The sequence below is a fragment of the Rousettus aegyptiacus genome, unplaced genomic scaffold, assembly GCF_014176215.1.
Source record: "Rousettus aegyptiacus isolate mRouAeg1 unplaced genomic scaffold, mRouAeg1.p scaffold_m13_p_14, whole genome shotgun sequence".
Lineage (NCBI taxonomy): Eukaryota > Metazoa > Chordata > Mammalia > Chiroptera > Pteropodidae > Rousettus > Rousettus aegyptiacus.
In genome coordinates this window covers 20,726,824-20,748,019 of record NW_023416289.1, presented here as the reverse complement: position 1 = coordinate 20,748,019, position 21,196 = coordinate 20,726,824, and the positions used below count along the sequence as shown (strand labels likewise).

The following is a 21,196-nucleotide window of genomic DNA, read 5'->3' as shown; positions in this document are numbered from 1 at the left end:
AAAAAATTTAAAGACCCAACATCACACACTGACGATCAATGCACTCTCTGAGTCTTGTTACACATGAATTCTATGTTCAGAGCTGAATTCTGACACTCAAAACCTAATGTATTCAAAATCATTAGGAACAGTCAAATCGAAAAAGAGCAATACAAACAAACCAATGACAACAAAACATCTTTTGAGACTATCGATAAATTGTATTGAATGTAATACAGAGAAAGGCAAAGGGGTTTGTTTTAACGCTTTTGGCCACTGAAGATGCAAACACCAGCCAAAAAGGATCTTAGAAGCATTTCCAGGTCTATGAATAACACCATGGGAACACTAAAGCAAACAGAGCATATGTTCTCAAATAAAGCAAGGTCATCATAGTCCAATTTTGATATTTACTTCTAACAAAACTTACGTATCACGTGGTTGAGAGACCAGGGCTACAGTTTTAAAAACCGTAGTCATCAAGTGAGTTGAACTTCTGTTTTAGATCATATAGAACAGTTGGAAATTAACAGCAATATCTAATTCCTTGTCATACAGAATGTCTGCTATGGGAAATGTGTCACTGGATGAGACCTCCTGGAGCCATCTCGAGTCTGGATATGGCAAGATGGCAGTGCTGCAAATCCATTGCCTGTACATTCAGTGTAAGAACTTTTTTTGTTGTTGTTTTTTTTTTTTTTTTTTGTCCATTGAGAGTCCCTGGCTATTAAAATACACTACCGTGATTGTAAGTTAAATCACAGCTGCCAATCAGAAGAAGTACTCCTTCTGATTTTCACTGACTGTGTTTTGTGTATTAAGCTCGCTTTTCAAAACAGCCTCAGCACTGTCTACATTCTCTGACCTTTTTGCTTCATTTCTTTTGTATAACCTTTTCTGCTGATAAATGCGAACAGCTATGGCAGTGATACACAGCAAGATAAAGATCACAACAGCTATCAAACCTAGTGAGAGAAGAGAAAAGAAATATAAAGTTAGAATTTTCCTCTGAACAGACACTATGTTGACTTCATTGTGTAATAAGTCATAGTAAAATTATGTTTTACTTAAATGAAGCATCAAAACCAGGTATTTCTGCATCAAGTGGTATTATAATATATAGAATTTACTTCTGAGTTCTATTAACCTTGTAGGTTCACCTCCAGCTATTCTGAATGTATATAATATTGGATTTATTTAGTGCATTTATATTTTACACAAGATGGTCTCTAAGACCATGTGGTCACTTCATACTAATATGCAGACAAGTTTTAATTGTTTTGAAATTATATAGTAGTAGCATTGTAAAAATAATTAAATGTTTTTATACTTAAATATGTGAACATTTTAATGAAGCTGATTTTAAATCATTTGTCCTACACTGAATAGCAAGAATAGTTATGTATATGAATAATCCTGATTAATGAAATATATTAATACTGATATGTGGATATATTTAGATTATTTCTATATGAGGAATATGGACTTTTTTAAAGCATCTGATTGTCAATAAACTATTTAAATCCCACAATTGTTAGCTATCACAATGGTTATCAACTCTGGCCTTATATTAGGTCAGTGGTCTTCAAAGTGTGACCTGTGAATCCCTGGTGGTTTCTGGGACACTTTAAGGGGGGTCCACGGGTCAAAACTATTTTCTTAATAATTCTAAATAGCTTTTTCACTGTGTTGACATATCCACTGATAATGCAAAACAAGGTTGGGGAAATTACTGGTTCCTTAGCATGAATTAAGGCAAGGCAGTCAAACATAAGAGTGGTTGTTGAATTCATAAAATGGAAGAAAGGCTTGCGCTGCCAGGCAATCACAGGAAAAAGAAAAGCCGGATTCATTTAAGAGTGACCCTGATGAAGAACTAACACTAGGTTTTTTTTAGACAAAAATAGGTACAATGAAAATGGCAATGTGGATCAACTCTCTTATTATAACACTAGGACTCTTCATTCTAGCCTAAAGTAGGTGTATACAACCCTAATGAAGTTTCACCAAGCCAAACCTATGAGGGTTCTCATTGGTCACAGTTGATTTCTCAGCACGTGACTTCAGGGGCAGATTCACCATGGCAAATCACAATATTGCCAATGGCTAACCTGATTTTTGGCTAGGTTGGCCTTTTCTGAGAAGAATAGCAATTCCTTGCTGATAAATCTAATATAAATGTGATAACCAAATTTTGCACTTCAAATTTGAAGAATTTACTAATGAATATGGTTATTTTTTGTTATTATTAGTCATGTTAATAAATAATAATTCTAATCAAAATATCCATTCGTTGTTACATTTTGCCTCTCATCTTTGAAAAGCAAACGAAGTGCCATAAATATTTGTATTGTTTGGTTATAGGCCTCTTATTCAACGAAAGATATTCTGAATAATGTCAATGTGAAAAAGCTGATGGAGATGTTATTGAAAGCAGGCTACTGCAGTTATAAAATAAACATCAACATCTCATTGGCCCAGAGAGGACATCTAGTCAAAAACCTGGGTGGACTTTAGAACCAATCATGCTCCGTGTGTTCAGCGATCTATATCTTTTGACTTGGAGAAAATATGTCAGGATTTTTCATGTCTAAGAAAAACCTTAATTGAAATTGTTATGTAAACAAAACAAAACTAACAATAGATATTCTAAATAAAATATGGCCAGCTACTGTACTCTCTGCTACTGCCATTTGAAACTCTGTGTGAAGGTGTTTTTATGAGGAAACTGTGCAACTTTTTCTCCATCTAAATCTGACCCTCCACATCTATGTAGCCTGGCCACAAATCTGCAGTATCTGGGTCGCCAGTTTTTAAAGGTTTTGTTAAATCAGTTTCCTAACTTATATTATTCAGGGTTTATAACCGAGAAAATGTCATCTAAAATGTAGAACACTGGGGGATTATCCAATTTGGAAAATCTTTAAATGGGTTAATTATTGTCACACGGTGGGTGCGATTTATGAGTAACTAGACAACGGGTGAAAAATTCTACCACAATGCTACCAGATGGAGAAATGCACTGGAGGATGATATTCTGTGATTTAGCAGATAAATTGCACATGGTCCCAGACAAGGCCTTCTGAGCTTAGATGGCCATGACCAGCTGTCCTGCCTCTGAAGCTGAGTCCTGCAATGAGCAAAAGCAGACACGAGATCCACAGACCCCGGTGAGGCCCTGAGCTGCAAACCTTCCATATTGTCTTTCTCTGCTCAACACAGTTGAATCAAGTACGAATTTCACAGGTGACCTGTAACTTATTTCCATTCTAAAATAACACAGCATGACCTATCAACACACATCTCCTTTACTGTATAAATCTTGCCAATGATCTTTGCCTAAAGCAACAATATTCTAAAGATTAAATATTTTGTTCTAACACTGGCTTGACTATACAATCACTATTTATATCTTTTTATCTATGTTTTCCTGTATCTATACGAGTTAAATGTATAGAAAGCACCCTTATGAGACTGAGACAATTTGTTTGATTAAAAACCCTGGTTTAAAATGTTAAGCACATTTGAAATGCTATAGTTTTAAATAATTTTTACTACATAATGTATAACATTAATGTATTTCTTTTAGACATGCAGTTATTAATTACACTTCGAACAGGGTTTTTGTTTTTTGCTTGTTACATGACTAATTGGGGATCTTATTTTAGGTATCTTTAATTTATGTACTATGAATCTGATAAAAATGAAAGTAATGGAAGAAGCATTGGGGATGTTAATATGCTCACAAACATTTGACCAGTATTATGCTTTGTCTAAATAAAATATTAAGTAATTAAAAGAACTTGCCGTCCAGATGAGTAAGGCTATAGAAAGTAAAACCAAGTCAATCAGTTATCAAGCCCACGTAAGTTGCCCAAGTATATGAGTAACCACTTTATCTCGCAATGTAATAAAATAATTGTTTACTTTTTATGTCCATATCATATGCAGTGATGTGGACATAAACATTTATGTCCACTTAACATTTCAATAATCTGATGAATAACATTCTTAAGATAATTAATCTGAAAGAAAAAAATTTATTTTGGAGGTCGGATTTGAATAAATTATATCTCAGAGAAAATACTGTTTCATTCCCAGGAAAATATACTTAAATTTTTTTTGTTAATTCTGCAACATAAAATACTATGAACCACTTTTATTCCATTTACCTAATGCTTGATAAAAATGTAACTAAAAGTGTAATATTCATTGATGGTAGCATCTAAACCATGAAAATATCTGTTTTATTAGACATTAAGGCAACATAAAATATATGCTTCCAATGTTAATTTCAGGTTTTTCCTACTTTTTACATAAATCCTTGCAGAAGCAGTGATATGTCCAAGAAGCCATCAAAGATGATATTTCCTCAAATATATTCAGAATTACCTAGGTAATATAGATGGCCATTTTCAATTTGTAATTATACACTTTATAATATACTTTAAGTGTGGTGCTTCAGTGAAATTATCAATCATTTATGGTGAAAAAGCTCCAAAGAAGTTGGGATTCCAGGAAGGCTATAAGACAATCCAGTATAAATAATAAACCTCCCTCAGTGACCTCAGGATCATTGCTTAACACTTGGGATATGTGTGGATTCTTTATAGTTAGTTTCTATAATGCTTAATATTCATTACTAGCAATGAAAGTAAGTACCAAAGAAGAGCTCATTCATGCTTTCTATTACCTCCAATTACTGCAGAGTCACTTCTGATTGCATTAGCTAGGGGTTCTCTGTCATCTCTTGTTCCAGAATGATCTGCAGTTAAAGGGGGGTAAAAACAGGGAGGGAGAGGGGAGTGAAATAGGCAAGTAAAAAGAAGAAATTCTGAAAAACTTGTGTTTTATACCAGAACGGAATTACATAGGTCAATGCGGGATCTCTGTTATTTTACACTTAAGCAATGTCAACTGCAATGGCCCACATGCACGAGAAAGTGAGAATCTAGAAAAGAAATGGGAAAGAGAACTGACATCTAAACAAACCAAACCCATTTTAAGAAACCATTTTGAGAATGTAGTATGACAGTAACGTCAGAAGATTTTAAATCCAATAGCCAAACTGTTTTTGTGACAAGATAAAGGAAGACCCATAGGCCACCTGCAAAGGAGTGTGTCCTTTCCTTTGATGTGGCATCAGTGCCAGCTTGGGCCATACAGCTGGACTCCGTCACATGTCCTGAGACAGTGATGAGGGCTGAGCGGCTGGGGTGCAGAGCAGCCTTCAGAGGGGCCACGTGGCTGAACTGCACTGCAGAAAGACAGCCCAGGAAGCCCCGGGCACCGGCCAGCGCCGTCTCCTGGTCTGCATCACTGGGCTCTGTAAATTTGAAGGAACACTGCAATATTAATAGTGCAAGGACAGATGGGAATGCCACACACGCAATGTTCTGGGTCCATTCATGCAATAGCGATATATGGATATAGCAACTGAAATTTTTTTTTTTTTTGTCTTCATTAAAAGAGTCAGATCCATTAAGTCTTGCCCCAACAATTGGTGAGACTTTCCAGAGTAACAAAGGCAAGTTTTTAAATACAGCTAATTAAATCTGATATGACAAACTCTCTTGAAATGATTAAAGCCTCCATAAGAATGGGTCAGGTTATGAACAGATGAGGGTTCATGATGATGTTATCACAGAGCAAAGGTTATACCCCCAAATTTTTAGGGACTCTCCCTAATTAGCAGTGAAAACTTTCATAGCTCGCTGCCTTATCTCCATGTTTCCCTGTCTGCCTATCACTCAGACAAAAATTTCTGTGTGTTCCCTACAGATAGATATATACTCCTTTCGATTTAATGAGAATTTAGTAAATAAGGGACTATTGTGAAATGGAGATTGGCTTGAATGCCAGAATATCAATTCACAATTTTACAGTGAAGAATATATTTATATTTCATGCTTAGAGACCATGAAATCTAAACAACAGGAATTAATCATAGAGTTTTAAAGTTCAAAGTTTATCAGACTCCGATGCATCCATTCATCCAATATGACCATAAAAGAGCACGCCTACTGTCCCTTGCACTGCACATACGTGAACACAGACATTTACATTTTTGTATCCCTTTAAAAAAATAAATATAATATTAAGCATTTATTGAGTGCTTATTATGTGCCAGGCACTGTTCTAAATGATTTGCATGTTTGCGTATAAACCTTATAGTACCCATGAGTCATCTTATTCCAGTCACACAGATAAAACCTTTAGAGACAAAATTTTAGTAATTTGCCTGAGGTTATGTAATTTGTTGGTATTATGTACTGGGTCCAGGCCTATTGGAGTTCAAATCACAAGCTACTTTCATTTATGAACCACTTTCTGATTAACAGATTCTTTCCTTTACTCTGCTTATATCTTCTGCAGTGTCTTCTATTATTATTATTATTATCATCATCATCATCATCATCATCATCATTATCATTGGGACTTGAGAGTAACTACTGTTTTATTATATTTATTTTTATTTTTCATTAGAGTTGACATTCAATATTATTTTATATTAGTTTCAAGTGTACAGTATAGTGGTTATACATTTACATAATATAGAAAGTGATCTCCCCAATTAATCTAGTACCCACCTGGCACTATACATAGTTTCTACAGTATTATTGACTATATTTCCTATGTTGTACTTCACATCCCCATGACTATTTTGTAAGTATCAATCTGTACTTCTTAATCTCTTCACCTGCTTCACCCAGTTCCCTAACCCTCCTCCCATCTGGCAATCAATTGTTCTCTGTATCTATTAGTCTGTTTTCATTTTGTCTGTTCATTTATTTTGTTCCTTAGATTCCACATGTAAGTGAAATGATATGCTATTTGTCTTTCTCTGTCATATTTCACTTAGCATAATACCTTCTAACTCTACCCACGTTGTTGCAAATGGTAAGATTTCATTTTTTATGGCTCAGTAGCATTCTGTTGTGTATATGTACCACAGCTCCTTTATCCAATCATCTATTGATAGACACCTAGGTTGCTTCCATGTCTTGGCTATTGGAAATAGCATGAGAGCAGCCATTCTTGAGGTAACTCTGGATAACTCAGCACTGATTGAGCCTGTCGCGTGATATGAAAGTTTTTAAGAACACTTCTTTTCCTTCCATTTTCATTCACATTTTATACCTAATAATATAAATGCTGATGAAATGTTTAGTATCATGAGTATCATTCTCTGTAAAATCTGAAAATTAGAGAGATGACATCACTTTCCTGTTATGGTGGGGAATGTGGCATTCAGGCCCAGGCATTGTAACTCTGGCGGCCAAGTTCTTATCACCAGACTATCCTGCCTCGGGGCACAAAGACAGCACTGAGAGATTATCCCTCTGCTGCTCACGTGCTGGACTGTACTCTCCTTGAACACATGCGTGATCCTCAGCACCCAGCATCCCATTGTTATGTAGGAGGCATTTCATCAACTGGAACACACCAAAGAACTGACTTTGCTAACTTGGTCCCCCCACAGAGCAGTCACACATTTGAACAGCGACACATTCGAGCATATGCATTTTTAGAAAGACTGCATTCTTGCCTTGGAGTTTTTCTTCTTCTTCTTCTTTAACAAGAAATGAAAAGAAAATATACTTTAATGGAAACATAATCAGGATGGTGCTTTCCACATTTTTTCCACAATGTTAAAATCTTGAATTAAATTTTTATAGACCTTTAAAAAAAACTTACCCTTTGAACCAAAGATAAAAATGTAAATACATAAGATTCACTTTTCTGGTACAAATCCAATATGAGGCAACTTTTTAAAACCATACCACTGAATTGAAAACATTTTAGCTATTATAAATTATTGTATAAAAACTTTCAACTCTAAAATGAAAATGGACAGTCAATTAATATTTACTGTTTTAAGAGCTAAAGACACAAGAAATGATTCCTTGAAATTCGAGCATCTTGCATTCTAGTAGGGGAGACAGAAGGCAAACTCACATAAAGGAACTAATGAAAAATGTTAAGAATGGTAATGCTTTTAAGAATTGGAAAATGTGATGAAATGTACCTAAAACCAAAATTGATCTTGATAAATGTGATTTTGAGTGTGCGTGTCTATTGTAAACATGACTTCTTTTCACAGCTCTGTTCTCTTGGTAGTCTGTAGATATTACGCCGGCAGCTCTGGCTCTTTCACGTCTTTCTCAAAATTTGTAAGATGTTTTGTAATTGTGGATTTATCAGATTGTCCCCAGGTGTGAATCTTCCCTCACCTATTCTGCATAGAGCATGGTGTGCTCTTTTAATCTGCAGACATGAGGTTTCTCTTTAGCATGGAAAATTTCATACACTGTACATACAGCCAGTGTTTCATCTTCGTCCTTTTATCCTTCTGGACTGCGAATTATTCACACTGGGTGTGCATATTCTCTAACCTATTTTCCCTCCTGATTTCTATCTTTTAGGACTTATTTTTGTGTGGGTCAAGTGTTTCATTCACTTGATCTTCCAGGAGATGAATTCAAACATCGACAAAGATCATTCTTTCCCGCTGAATTTTTGTTAGTCTGGAAAAATCATACTTTTTAGTTCCTGAAGGTATTTTTGCAGCCTTGCTAAAATTTCTTTCAAGCTCTTACTAAGTTTCATTCAAGACAGAGCCTGTCTTTGAATAGCTTTATTTTGAGAGGGAATGATTCTGGTTACTCTAGTTTTTCTCCCATTTTACAGATGTTGAATCTTCTTAAGTATGGGTTGCTTTTCTCATCTTCTAGTTGATTCTTAGTCACTAACTGCTCTAGGTGAATGATGCCAAGAGACAGAAGACAACATAGCCATCATGTCAGTGAAACTACAGGACAAAGCATCCACTCGACCTTGGGACAGAGAGGAAATTGGCCCAAGTTTCAGGTAATCCTCAGCAGGATTCAGGAAATTCTCAAAATTCAGGTCATTCCCTTTTGAGCAAAGAGGAAAAATGGGCTCTCTGATGTTTTCAATACTGACTGTCCCCCAGGCAATGCAGAGACCTATGCAAGCCAAGCATTTGGAAGCTGGGAGGCAGGGAGGGTCACCACGATTCAGGTCTGCACGCCACCCCCCCCACTGCCACTCTTCTCACTGCTCCCAGTCTCTCTTCCAACCAGAAGGCAGGGAGCCCACAAAAGTTTTTGGCTGGCAACCTCCAGGCTTCCTTCGTCCTGCTGGGCTGAATCAATGACATCTTGTTTCAGGGGAGCCAGAGGACTGGAGTTAAGAATTAGGAGTGAAGGGGAACTGCAGAGACTTTGCCTCCATCTCCCCAGAATTGAGTTCAATGTCTATATTAAGTTGCTCATAAGCAAAGTTGGCCTTAGAAATACACAGCACCAGATATCTGCACTGACAATTGTGCTAATAAAGCCAAGCAGCAAAAATATATCTTTCCTATTATCTGACTCCTGAGATGCCAAATCACATAAAGGTTAGAACGGGGAAGGTGGAAGAATTGAAAACAAGTGTCTCCTGCTTTACACAAATTCTGACAAGATAATCATGTTTTGGATGTTTCCCCTTATAAAAATCCTTAACTAACTCAGATTTTGGGGTAGTCTTGCCTATTAAAAAATTAGCCTCTATTATATTTTCCAACAAAGAGAAGGACTTCTGCTTTGTTAAGGAAGAAACCTTTTAACAAAAGATCTATGAGAAAAACAGAGTACTAAGGAATTAAAATTTGTACGAAGTGCCTTTCTATTCCTGTTTCTGAAAAGGATATAGAGTAAATGGAAGAGCAATAACAAGGAGTGCTTTGGAAATTTCTTGTGGTTCTAGTAACCAAATAGCAAGACAAAATGCAATAAAAATGAAAAAATAAAAAATAAAAAACACAACAACCACCAAATACTGGTGGGGGGGGGGGGAAGAATACAGAACAAAAATAAATAAAAGCCAGAAAACACATCTAAACAGTTTGGCTATACCTATGAAAAGGGACCATCCTTTAAAACTACCTCAATATCTTTAATCTATAAAGATAAAGATAGTTAAAGATAAAGATGATAAAAATAAAGAAGGCTTGCCCGAATATGGTACAGTGAATCAAGGAAAAAGCTGGTCTAAACCCTGAAGGCATCATACCATTATATGCTATTACAACAAGGATTCAACAACAGCAGGAGAAGGTAAGTGAAAAAGTAAAATAGCAAAGCAGGCAGCAAATACCATGAGGATAGAGGAGTAAGGTTTCATAAAAGGTATTTATTTGCCAATGAAACCTATTGTTCTGAGATACAACCTTGAAAACCTGATGAACACAAAAGCTATTTACAGTTAGATATCTCTGAGTAACCTGCACTCATCTTGTGCTTTCAGCATAAACTATCTAATCTTAAATGTCATGTGACAAGACATTTACAAAATCACTGTGTCCTTAAGTAATCTAATTAAATTTCTTATGGCTTCCCTTGGCTTTGAAGCAGGTTTTACATAAAATATATCTGCGATTGAAGCCTGTTGCTAAAGCTCTTCTAAGGAGATGAAGTAGACATCCTCTCCCTCCGACCACACACTTTACTTACATCTGGCCTAAATCTCCACTGCAGAAACCTGAGTTACTTCCTGGCTCTGCTGCCTCAGAAGAGATAAATGACCCCTATGGGTCATTGCCTCTAAATATACCAAAGCTACTGCTCAGAATGAGTAAAAACTGTCTCTGGGCTTTTAGAGAACTTCTAATGTAAAAACAATCCATGAACAGAACTCATGATTTAACTTTACGATGAGTTTTGGATATAAAGAGAAAACATAATGCAGCCTATTAATTATGGAAGAATACGAAGCCAGTTGATTGGATGCCACCTGGTTCTTCCCACTTCCACCAGGGCGTACCAACAAATTTTTGTGGTCGGTGTTCCTTCACCAATATCTCTCTGATAAAAAAAAGTAATACACAGTAGTACACTCAGCTTTTGAACAGTGATTTTTCAGTCATTTTAAAATAGATTAAATTACATCATTATTCAAAATGTGGGCACATTTTCCATGAGAGGATTTATGAAATTTCAAGATTATGCAATGATCTTAATTGAGATTTTTTTTTTTTCCTGTGGTGGAACTGCTACCCAACAAAAGCTTAATAAATTAGCAACACAATTTTATCCCTTCGAATTTCCTTTTATTAATTAAATCTTAGAGAAATCTCTTTGTATATAATTTTCAAGCAAATAGTTCTCTTAAAGGAGCTGACTAAAGAATCATTAACCTTGGCAATTGGTACTTAATACATTCTAAAAAGTGCATTTGACAAAGATACGGCATCAGGCTGTCTGCCTTTTCAGAAGGGGAACCAGAAGGGAAGGAATTGTTTTCTCTCTGTCCTTCCAGTACTCATTTCTACAAATGAGGAGAGACTGTAGGAACAATTTTTCAGTCCAATCGTTGTTAACAAGCATTACTAGCAGGTATCAAGCAAGGAGGGTAATTTTTATGTAATAACATCAAATTGCACCATGATGACATGGAAACCACCCCTAACCCTCTATTACAATTAACGGGCAACACCATCAGAATTCAGTTTCGCTGCTCTTATTCTGACTAGTCCTACAGATCATTAGACTGGCCTGCCCAGTACCCCCGCTGTGGCTGTGTCCTCTCTCCACTGCCCGGGGTCCTATATTCATCCACACCTCTGCCAATTCCTTCCACCTCCCTCTTCCATCAGTGCCTATACTTCAATAAAGTCACACAATAGTATGACTCCCTGATCATGGCTTTATTTTTTACTTAATCCTGGAGCAGATACATTTTAAAGCATGCTAGTAATTAAAGAAATAAACGATCACTTTCTCCTTTTTATTTTAAAACTTATCCTAGTTTTATCATTGTATGAAGTTTTCCAGATTTGGCAGCTGACCAATATATAATTTGGGATTTGTGGCTTTTGCTTTTATCCTTCGGTATTTTTTTGAAGTGTAAGTAGAGTTCTATGTTTTATTATGTTTGATGACCAAATGAAAGTGATGAGGGTGAAGTCACTGTCAAAGAAAGGGGCAGGCCTGCCCATGCCCCCTGGAGCATACGTGGCCCACAAATCCCAATGTCTACCTCATCATTTGTTCTATAGTTAAAACCAGACAATACGTTGCAGCATATGAGTGTTCTTTCCATCTCAGGCATGACCCTCATTATCTATGCTCATGTCCCATGAATAGAAGTGGCGTTTTTAAGTTTCTAGGTATAGCCAGTTCAGAATAGTATACCTGACCCTCTGGAAATGACTAAAACAAGGATGAAGTCACACCCTGCTCTGAAGACAGTCTATTTTAATTGTTAAAATGTTCAAAAATCAACTCGATGAGCACGAAATGATTTTAAGTAGTTTCTTACAAGAATGTAGTCATACTATATATTGAAGATAGTCTATGATATTTTAATAGTTCAAATATTCAAAAATCAACCTGATGAATAAAAAAAAATATTTTAAGTAGTTTTCTTGCTCTAAACTGTACTTCTTTATTAAAACTTTTCTTTTAAAATAACCAGTCCATTATCTTAAGAGTCATTTCACAACGTATTTACAAAGTCACAGTGCTCTCAGGTTATCTACGTCACTTTTTTTCCTTACTTCTTGGCACTGAAGCAAGTTTTACATAAAAGATTCCTGGTGTGTTGGGAGACTGTTTTTAAAGAAAGCTCTGCAGAGGAGACAGTAGATGGTCTTTCCTTGCTGACTGCAGACTTAATTTACATCTGGCCTAAATCTCCAGAGCAGTAATCTGAGTGTACTTCCCGGCTCTGTAGTCTCAGAAGAGATAAAAGATCACTATTGTGAGTCTGTTTTTGTTTAGTTTGTTCTTTTTGTTCCTTAGATACCACGTATATGTGAAATCATATAGTATCTATCTTTCTCTGACTTATTTCACTCAGCATAATCATCTCTGGTCCATCCATGTCATCGCAAATGAGGATTTCATTTTTTTTAATGGCTGTGTAATATTCAAATATAGTGGACAATTTGGTGACAGAGGGAAGGGGAGTTGGGGGGCTGGAGGAATAGAGGGTCAGGGGAAGGAGGGAGCAATTAAGCGGTCGTTTTATGAACCACATAGATGTCTAACCAATGTACTGTATCCTTGAAACTAATTTAAATAAATAAATTTATATTAAAAAGGATCATTATTGGTCATCACTTCTAATATAGGAATATTACTACTCAGAATGAGTGAAAATAATCTCCAGCTTTTACTTAAAATAAATCATAAAACTATTCTTTTTTAAACTTTTTTTTTGACTTTTCAAACATTTAGTGAGATGATATTGCTTGATAAAATTATATAGGTTTCAAATGTACAATTCAAAAATATATCATATGTATATTGCATTGTGTGTTCACCACCCAAAATTAAATTTCCTTCCGTCACAATATATTTGACCCTCTTTACTTTTATCTACCTCCCTGTCTCCTCCCATCCCTCTAGTAGCCATTAAGCTGTTGTCTGTGTCTATGAGTTTTTGTTTGTCTTGTTCTTTGGTTGCTTTCAGTTTTATATCCCACATATGAGTGAAATCACATAGTTCTCAGCTTTTTCTGTCTGATTTATCTCACTTAGCATGATAAGCGCCATCCATGTTGTAGCAAATGAGAGTATTTCATCTTTTCTTATGGCTGAGTAATATTCCATTGCATATACATACCACCTCTTCTTTATCCAATCATCTATTGAAGGACACTTTGGTTGTTTTCATGTCTTGGCCACTGTGAATAATCCTGCAATGAACATCAGGGTGCATATATCTTTACAGATAAATGTTTTCAAATTTGAGGGGTAGATATCCAGAAGAGGGATTACTGGGTCATATGGTAATTCTATTCTTTTTTTGAGGAACCTCCATACTGTTTTCCATAGTGGCTGTACCAATTTACATTTCCACCAGCAGTGTATGAGGGCTCCTTTTTGCCCACAACCTCTCCAACACTTGTTATTACTTGTCTTGTTGATAATGGTCATTCTTATAGGAGTGAGGTGGTATCTCATTGTGATTTTGATTTGTATTTCCCTAATAGCTAGTGAAGTTGAGCATCTTTTCATAACTCTGTTGGCCATTTGTATATCTTTTGGGAGAAGTCTGTTCAGGTCTTCTGCTCATTTCTTTAAACTGGATTGTTTAGTTTTTGTTGTCGTTGAGTTGTTTGAGTTCTTTATATATTTTGGATATTAGGCCCTTATTACAGGCATTGTTTGCAAATATATTCTCCCATTCAACTGGTTCCCTTAGTCTCAAAGCTACTCTGACATAGAGAAGAACTCAGATACAGAATTCGAAGTTTAATTTTACAGTGCATTATGAATATGAAAAACAAATTTAATGTACTCTATCTGAACTGAGCTGCTTGGCTGAAGTCTTGGTCTTTCCACAACAGTTCCCAACTACTAATACACTATTATTGCCAAAGTCTGTGAGCCCTTCAGTATTTTAAGTGTAACAGGGACTTAGAGATGGTTTTCATGTCATCACTGAGCAGTCTGATGTTGTTTCTTAAAATTTACCCTCCTGTTTTAATATCTTTCAGTAATGTTTATTAACAGAGACAGTAATCCAAGTTATCTCACAATTCTTCCTAAGTTTAAGAAATGAGTTCTGGAGAAAGTTGAGAGTGGGAAAGTATTTCCTTTGTTTCTGGGTTTCCATCTGAAATGGTAGCAGATGGTCACATTCTTAAATCTTTGGTTGAAAACGGAGGCAAATTACAACTCAAAAAAATAATTGGTCAGTGTTTATATTCTGTTCTCTCAAAAGAAATAATAAGAAATTATAAAATGATACAAGAATTCTTATTTATTATAATTTGAAGAGTGATTTGGAACTATTTTATCTAAAGCAACATAAGGTGCACTCTACTCAGATGCAGAGGAACATTTTGTATAATGCCCACTAACAATAAGGGAGGTGAGGACAGGTGCAGTGTCTACCTGGCTGAGTGGCATTCTCTGTTTATACAACAGGTGATCGCAAAGTATGTATTAAGTGAATCGGTAAGTCAAATGGGCTTATGAAAATGAAAAACATATTTGATAAGCACAGGGGCAATGAGAATGTGCCTTGCAGACCTCCAGCTACAAGAAAGTAACTGACCAAGGGCCCCAGTCACTGGGCTCTGAAATGCATCTTTATAGTTGGGCCAATGCCATGCTTCCCACTGGCTGCTTCTGGCCCATGGCTGATCACATCCAGGATCCAAAGATAAGCCCATTCTTAGGAAACAGGGGACTCATCTGATGGCTGACTCAAAGGTTCCCCAAAGACTTCTCAACCTTTTTTAGACTTCACAGAAGTCTAACTTTCCCTCCCCATCTCCTTCATTTGGAGGCAGAGTTGCATGACCATTTGATGGCTCTGCTAGTCTTGGCTAGCTCCCTCCTTATTTTCTCTCTTATAAATATTCCCTTAATAAAATCTTCACATGGTTCACTTTGTCCTGGTAACTGCTTCTTGGAGGACCTGGACCAATATAATAAGAATCTTCGAGACTAAGCAACTCTCCGGAAAATTAATAATTCCAATTTAGCATTTATTTTACTATAAATTAATATACTGTACTAAAATATAATAATATACTATATAACATTTTATTCCAATGTCATATTCCATACCAAATAAATTCTTTCTTACCTTTTTAGGAGAATTTGGACTTTATTCTTATTTTTCAGCATGAGCAACATGCATTTGAGTAATATGCTATTCTTAAATAAAAACCTTAAAATCTTTAATTCCATACTAATCTCCCCTATTTACAAAAAGAGAAACAAATACTTATTAAACATTATTATTCTCCTATTTGATTAATGCAATCCTCTTCATAGAGTGCAGATCAGTTTCCGAATTGTTTTATAATCTATTTAACATATTTCTATTCCCCAAAACTATTTTCATCAGTAACTCTGGCATTACATTTGAAGATGTTACTTCTTCAAAAACACTATTTTATCAACATTATGCATAATTATTATAATTTTCTATCTTGTATTTATTTTGTATTCTATCTTGTAAAATATCTTTACATTTTTATGTAATGCCTCATCTCAGACGCTGCTAGACTGAGGAACTCTTGAGCTAAGGATCTGTTACATTTGTTTGATTTTTTTATTTCTATAGTAGAATTTATATAATTTACACTATGAAACTCTTGGTATATTTCGGTTAAAATTCTGAATATCTAAGTAGTACTTTGCATATATATTTTTTTATGTCCACTGCAGTACACTGGAAGAACATTGCAATTCATGATATTTCTTGTTTGTTTGGAGAATAAGAGCACACTATTTTGGTGTTCATCATAGTACTAGAAAGCCTATAAATATTTATGAACTTCACTATTAACCTTCGCAAGGGCCAATATTTTGGTCATTCACCCACGGGTTTAATGAAACATTGTCAAGACTGTGAGATTATGTACAGGGAATGTAAGGAATGATTAATCCAGGGACAAATAACAGAAGGGGCCCCCAAAAATTCCATTTACTATTTTGGACAAAATCATCTAGGTTACCTGTTATTTCTATCTTTGTTATTTGATATTTTTGAAGTGCGTGAATATCATATTTATGCTGGATTGAGGCTCAGCAGAAACCAGAGTGGCATTACAAAAGAGAATGCCTACTTAGCCCACAGGAAGTCCCTCCTGTGGGCTAAGTACATGATTCATGTACCTCTGAGAAAGCTCAGTTGCTGCCTTGATTATCACTACCTTCATAATTAGAATAAGGCAAGGGATTTCTTTTGGCATGATGAATTTGCAGTGTGTGTGTATGTGTGTGTGCGCGTGTGTGTATAGAATATGATCCTTCTGATCCATGTTTATGCATCATGACCAGGGCAAAGGTCATTTCTTTTACTTACCTAAAATCTTGCCCAGTACAAGAGATTTGACTGCACTGAATTCTGTACCTGATGACAGGTGGACTTGTCTCCTTGCATTTTCATCAATCTACAAAATATCCAAATGGATGCCATTTTGTTGAGAAGAGGTCACAAAGCAAAGGAAGGTTGGGGGGGGGGAGAGGACATAAAATAGGCAATCGTTAATATGGCCCCAAAGACAGAAAAATAAATTTTAAAGAGTTAGCCACTTATAAAGGTGAATATTATTTTCTAAACTATTTCTACACTACCCTCAGATAGTGCTGTGCCCTTTTATCCCTTTAATCACTTTATTTTTCTCTACTGTATAAGTAATACAAAATAGTCAAACTAACAAAATGATATGACTTATTTTCACCCTGATACTTTAATTTAGCTTGCTATTTTTACTTGAGTCATTTGGCTAAGAAATTTTCCTCTATGTAGAAGGCCGAAACGTTAGTGGTTTTCTTTAAAAGTTGGTAAAGTGAATAATTTCACTCTCTCTGCTGTGACTCGCATCATTTTTTATATAGTCTCATACTGCAATAATTAATTTCTATGATAGCACTTGGCTGCATTTATACCTATCTGAAGTGAACTGGTTTCATCAGAGTAGCGATAGTCCTACCAGTAGTACATAAACTAGACAGCATTTCCCTCCTGCGCAAAATAAAACAAATGAGGAAAGTTTGCATTTTAAGAATCTCGGACAGAATCTAATCCCATAAAAAACTGTGAACACATCTGATGATCTGCATATAATCTGTGCACAAGCAGCACTGAAAGAATGTCTGTGTTGATTCCATTCATTATCAAATTTCTACTGTGGATCCTTCATGCTGAGGAGTCCTAATTTTATCCATTGCTACCACTGGATTTACTATATTACCTCTACAAAGACCACTTCTTCTTCTCTGTTAATCTTTATATGGTGGAGCTGCCCATCAGCCATGTTTTTGAAATCAAAGGTAACAACATCAGGTTCTTGATATTTATTTAGTTTGTACCTTATCTGCAAACTTCCTAAAAAAGGGGAGAAAGTTATATTTTTAGTTAAAATTATATTTAAAGAATTATTTATAATAACTCAGAATGTTTTTTGTTATTTAATTAATTTCTGGAGCAGTAATTGAGTGTATCCTTTCATCATAATTTCTAGAAGTCAGTTTCGATGTGAAATTGCACTATTTTCATAATCAAGACCAAGGATATTGCTAATAAGCAGGCTCTTTCTCGCAAATCCTTAATTTTTGTGCCCTAGAAGTCAATATGCAGTTAAGCAAAGGCAAGTCTCTGTACTAGCCCTTAGTTTTAAAAAAAATAAAACTTGGTATATTATAAAATGTCTAGTATATAATATTGCAATAACATTCTGTTTCTATAATCTCATCTTTTAAATATACATATATGCCACTCCTGAAACACAATTGATTAATGAAATCATAAGCAAGTGTAGTTTTACTAAAGATGAAAAATATTTGGTCAAATGGCCATGGTCACAAAGTTCGGAATAAAATTAGGATGAAATGAATGATTTTAAGCCAAACTTACTATTAGAATTAATACTATTCAACTGCCTACAAAAACGTCAATTAATTTACTTCACAGAATCTCTTCCAATTTAATAAAGAAAATGTCCTAATATATAGATAAGCTTTAAGCTCAAAATGTATACAGTGAGGGTAAATATACTTATTGAACAATATTATTTTTTATTTTGCTGTTCAGTGCCCTTCAGCCACATTTGATTTAGTTGAAATGATATATTCGCATGTTTGTAAATTTGTTTATTTTCCTCACACAGAGAATTTATAAAATTTTTTATCTTTTCATGTGTCTATTGGCCATTTGTATCAGCCAACAGACCTAAGAAAAGATGGTCAACTTCCCTAGCTATTAGGGAAATACAAATCAAAACCACAATGAGATACACCTCACTCCAGGAAGAAGGGCCATTATCAACAAGACAAGTAATAACAAGTGTTGGAGAGATTGTGGGCAAAAAGGAACCTTTATATACTGCTGGTGGAAATGTAAATTGGTACAGCCACTATGGAAAACAGTATGGCGGTTCCTCAAAAAAATAAGAATAGAATTACCATATGACCCAGTAATCCCTCTTCTGGATATCTACCCCCTAAATTTGAAAACATTTATCTGTAAAGATATATGCACCCCGATGTTCATTATTCATGGTGGCCAAGACATGAAAACAACTGAAATACCCATCAATAGATGATTAGATAAAAAATGGATTATTACTTGGCCATAAGAAAAGATGAAATACTGCCATTTGTGACATGGATGAACTTGAGATAATCATGCTAAGTGAAATAAGTCAGACAGAAAAAGTGAAGAATCATACAATTTCCCTCATATGTGAGATATAAAATCAAAGCAACAAACAAACAAGACAGACAAACAAACAAAAACTCATAGACACAGATAACAGTTTAGTGGTTACCAGAGGGAGAGGTGGAGGAGGTAGATAAGGTTAAAAGGGTCAGATATAAGGTGACAGAAGATTTGACATTGGGTTGTAAATACACACTGCAATATACATGTGATGTCTTATTGAACTGTACACTTGAAACCTATATAATTTTATCGACCAATTAAATTTAAAAATTTTAATTTTTTAAAAAATGTTATCTTTAATGAGGTTATAGGGAGGAAAAAATATAATAGTAAATGAGTTTCTGTGACAAGGTTTTTGTAGCATACAGATGTCCTAATCCATGTGCCATTATCCTACATCGATGTACCAGCATTTCCCATCACCATTTTATTGCCTACAATTAGATCCGACAGATAATTTTGTGGACATTTTCTTACATATAAAATTAGTTTGTTAACATTCCTTCAAAACATCTCTACTTTGATTTGAAGGAAATATTTGTTATATATAGAAAGACATCTTATTTCAAAATGAATCAAAAGAATGATACTGATATTTATATAGAAAAGAGCTTTTAGCAATAACATTTAATATAATAATACTTATATTTCATAATAAATATTTAATATAAATATATTTCAATTCACATTGGGCATGTAAAATTATCAAAATGATGAAAAGATTAAGAATCTTAATTACTTTAAGTAATTCTTTTAGATTAAATTTATAGCGTATTACTAAAAAAAAACAAAATTGAATACAAAAAAGAGGCATGCTTTTTTCCCCCATTTGTAGTTTGAGACGATAGAACACAAAAATGATCCATATTATTACTAATCGAATACTCTAACTCAGTTTTCTCTCTCTCATCTAAAAGGCACTCACCATTTTTGGCAATGATAACTGAAAGGTATTCTTTATAAAAGGAGCTCACATAAAGCAGTAAGCTTGGTGTTCGTGTTGTTCGGAAGCTAAATTTGATCATTTCTCTGCTCAGCCTCATATCACCATGAAATGAAGCAGCGTGGGAGCTGGAATTTTTACTTAAGGGATAATTTTCTTGAAAATTGTAAATCACAGATGAGCCAGATCCAAAATATGCAGAAATCTCTGAAATGATATACACATTTTATGTTAAAAAAAAAAAATTCAGTACAAGGATCTCATTTCAAGTTACATTAACTGATTTTTTAAAATAAAAAATAATGAATTATATAACTATAACAAATAGTCTCAAACCAGAATTAAATAACAGCAAATTAATAGAGCTTTCGTGATGGTCCTTGAAATGGCTTTATGTTAGAATTATATGTAATTAATTCACTATTTAATGTTATAATTGAAAGCTTAATGCTCTCCTGGGTTCAGACATTAACCAGGCTTCTTGACTTTCATCTCTCTTACCATCCATTTTTTAATTTAAATTTTAAGTCCCATCTATTATTTTGTGACTAGAATATACTAGTCTTCCAGTAATAGGGAGAAAGGAAATTTGAGGGATCCTCTTTTCTTCCAGGATCAACAGGGATAAATTTTCCTTTATACCGTAATACTTTCTCATATTTGTTGTGTACTACAAAAAGAATGCTAAGTCAGGCACTAATATGAGAGAGGGGAAATGGGCAATTTTGTAGCAATGGTTAACATAAGGAACTGTAAAGCATCTTTTCAATCATTTTACAAAAGCATAATATTTTCCTTATATGAGATTAATATCCCAAATTCACACGAGTGTGCACACATGCGCGTGTGCGCGCGCGCACACACACACACACACACACACACACACACCCCAAATACATATGTATAAAATGAAGAGGACAGTGGGAGGGGTAGTTTTGGATCCCTGAACCCGATAAAGGGCCAGATGATTCTTATAGGTAACATAGCAATGTGTCCGCTCCCTTGGCACTTCAGGAGATTTTTGTTTGTTTGCTTATTTTTATTATCTATATACTTTTTACATTCAATATAAAG

General features: G+C 34.9%; 1 protein-coding gene across 2 annotated transcripts in view; it reads right to left on the bottom strand.

The window, feature by feature from the left end:
• Positions 1–645: 645 nt before the first annotated feature.
• The window catches only part of CNTNAP4 (contactin associated protein family member 4), a 217,774-nt gene continuing 197,223 nt past the window's right edge, over positions 646–21,196 (bottom strand). For both annotated transcript variants that reach the window (XM_016155989.2, XM_036231504.1), the window contains 6 exons: positions 20,105–20,329; positions 17,711–17,844; positions 16,819–16,906; positions 5,087–5,305; positions 4,673–4,744; positions 646–944 (listed from right to left, as the gene is read on the bottom strand). In XM_016155989.2, coding sequence (XP_016011475.2) covers positions 751–944; positions 4,673–4,744; positions 5,087–5,305; positions 16,819–16,906; positions 17,711–17,844; positions 20,105–20,329 — 932 coding nt within the window. In that variant the 3' untranslated portion in view covers positions 646–750. The remainder of the gene's footprint in view (positions 945–4,672; positions 4,745–5,086; positions 5,306–16,818; positions 16,907–17,710; positions 17,845–20,104; positions 20,330–21,196) is intronic.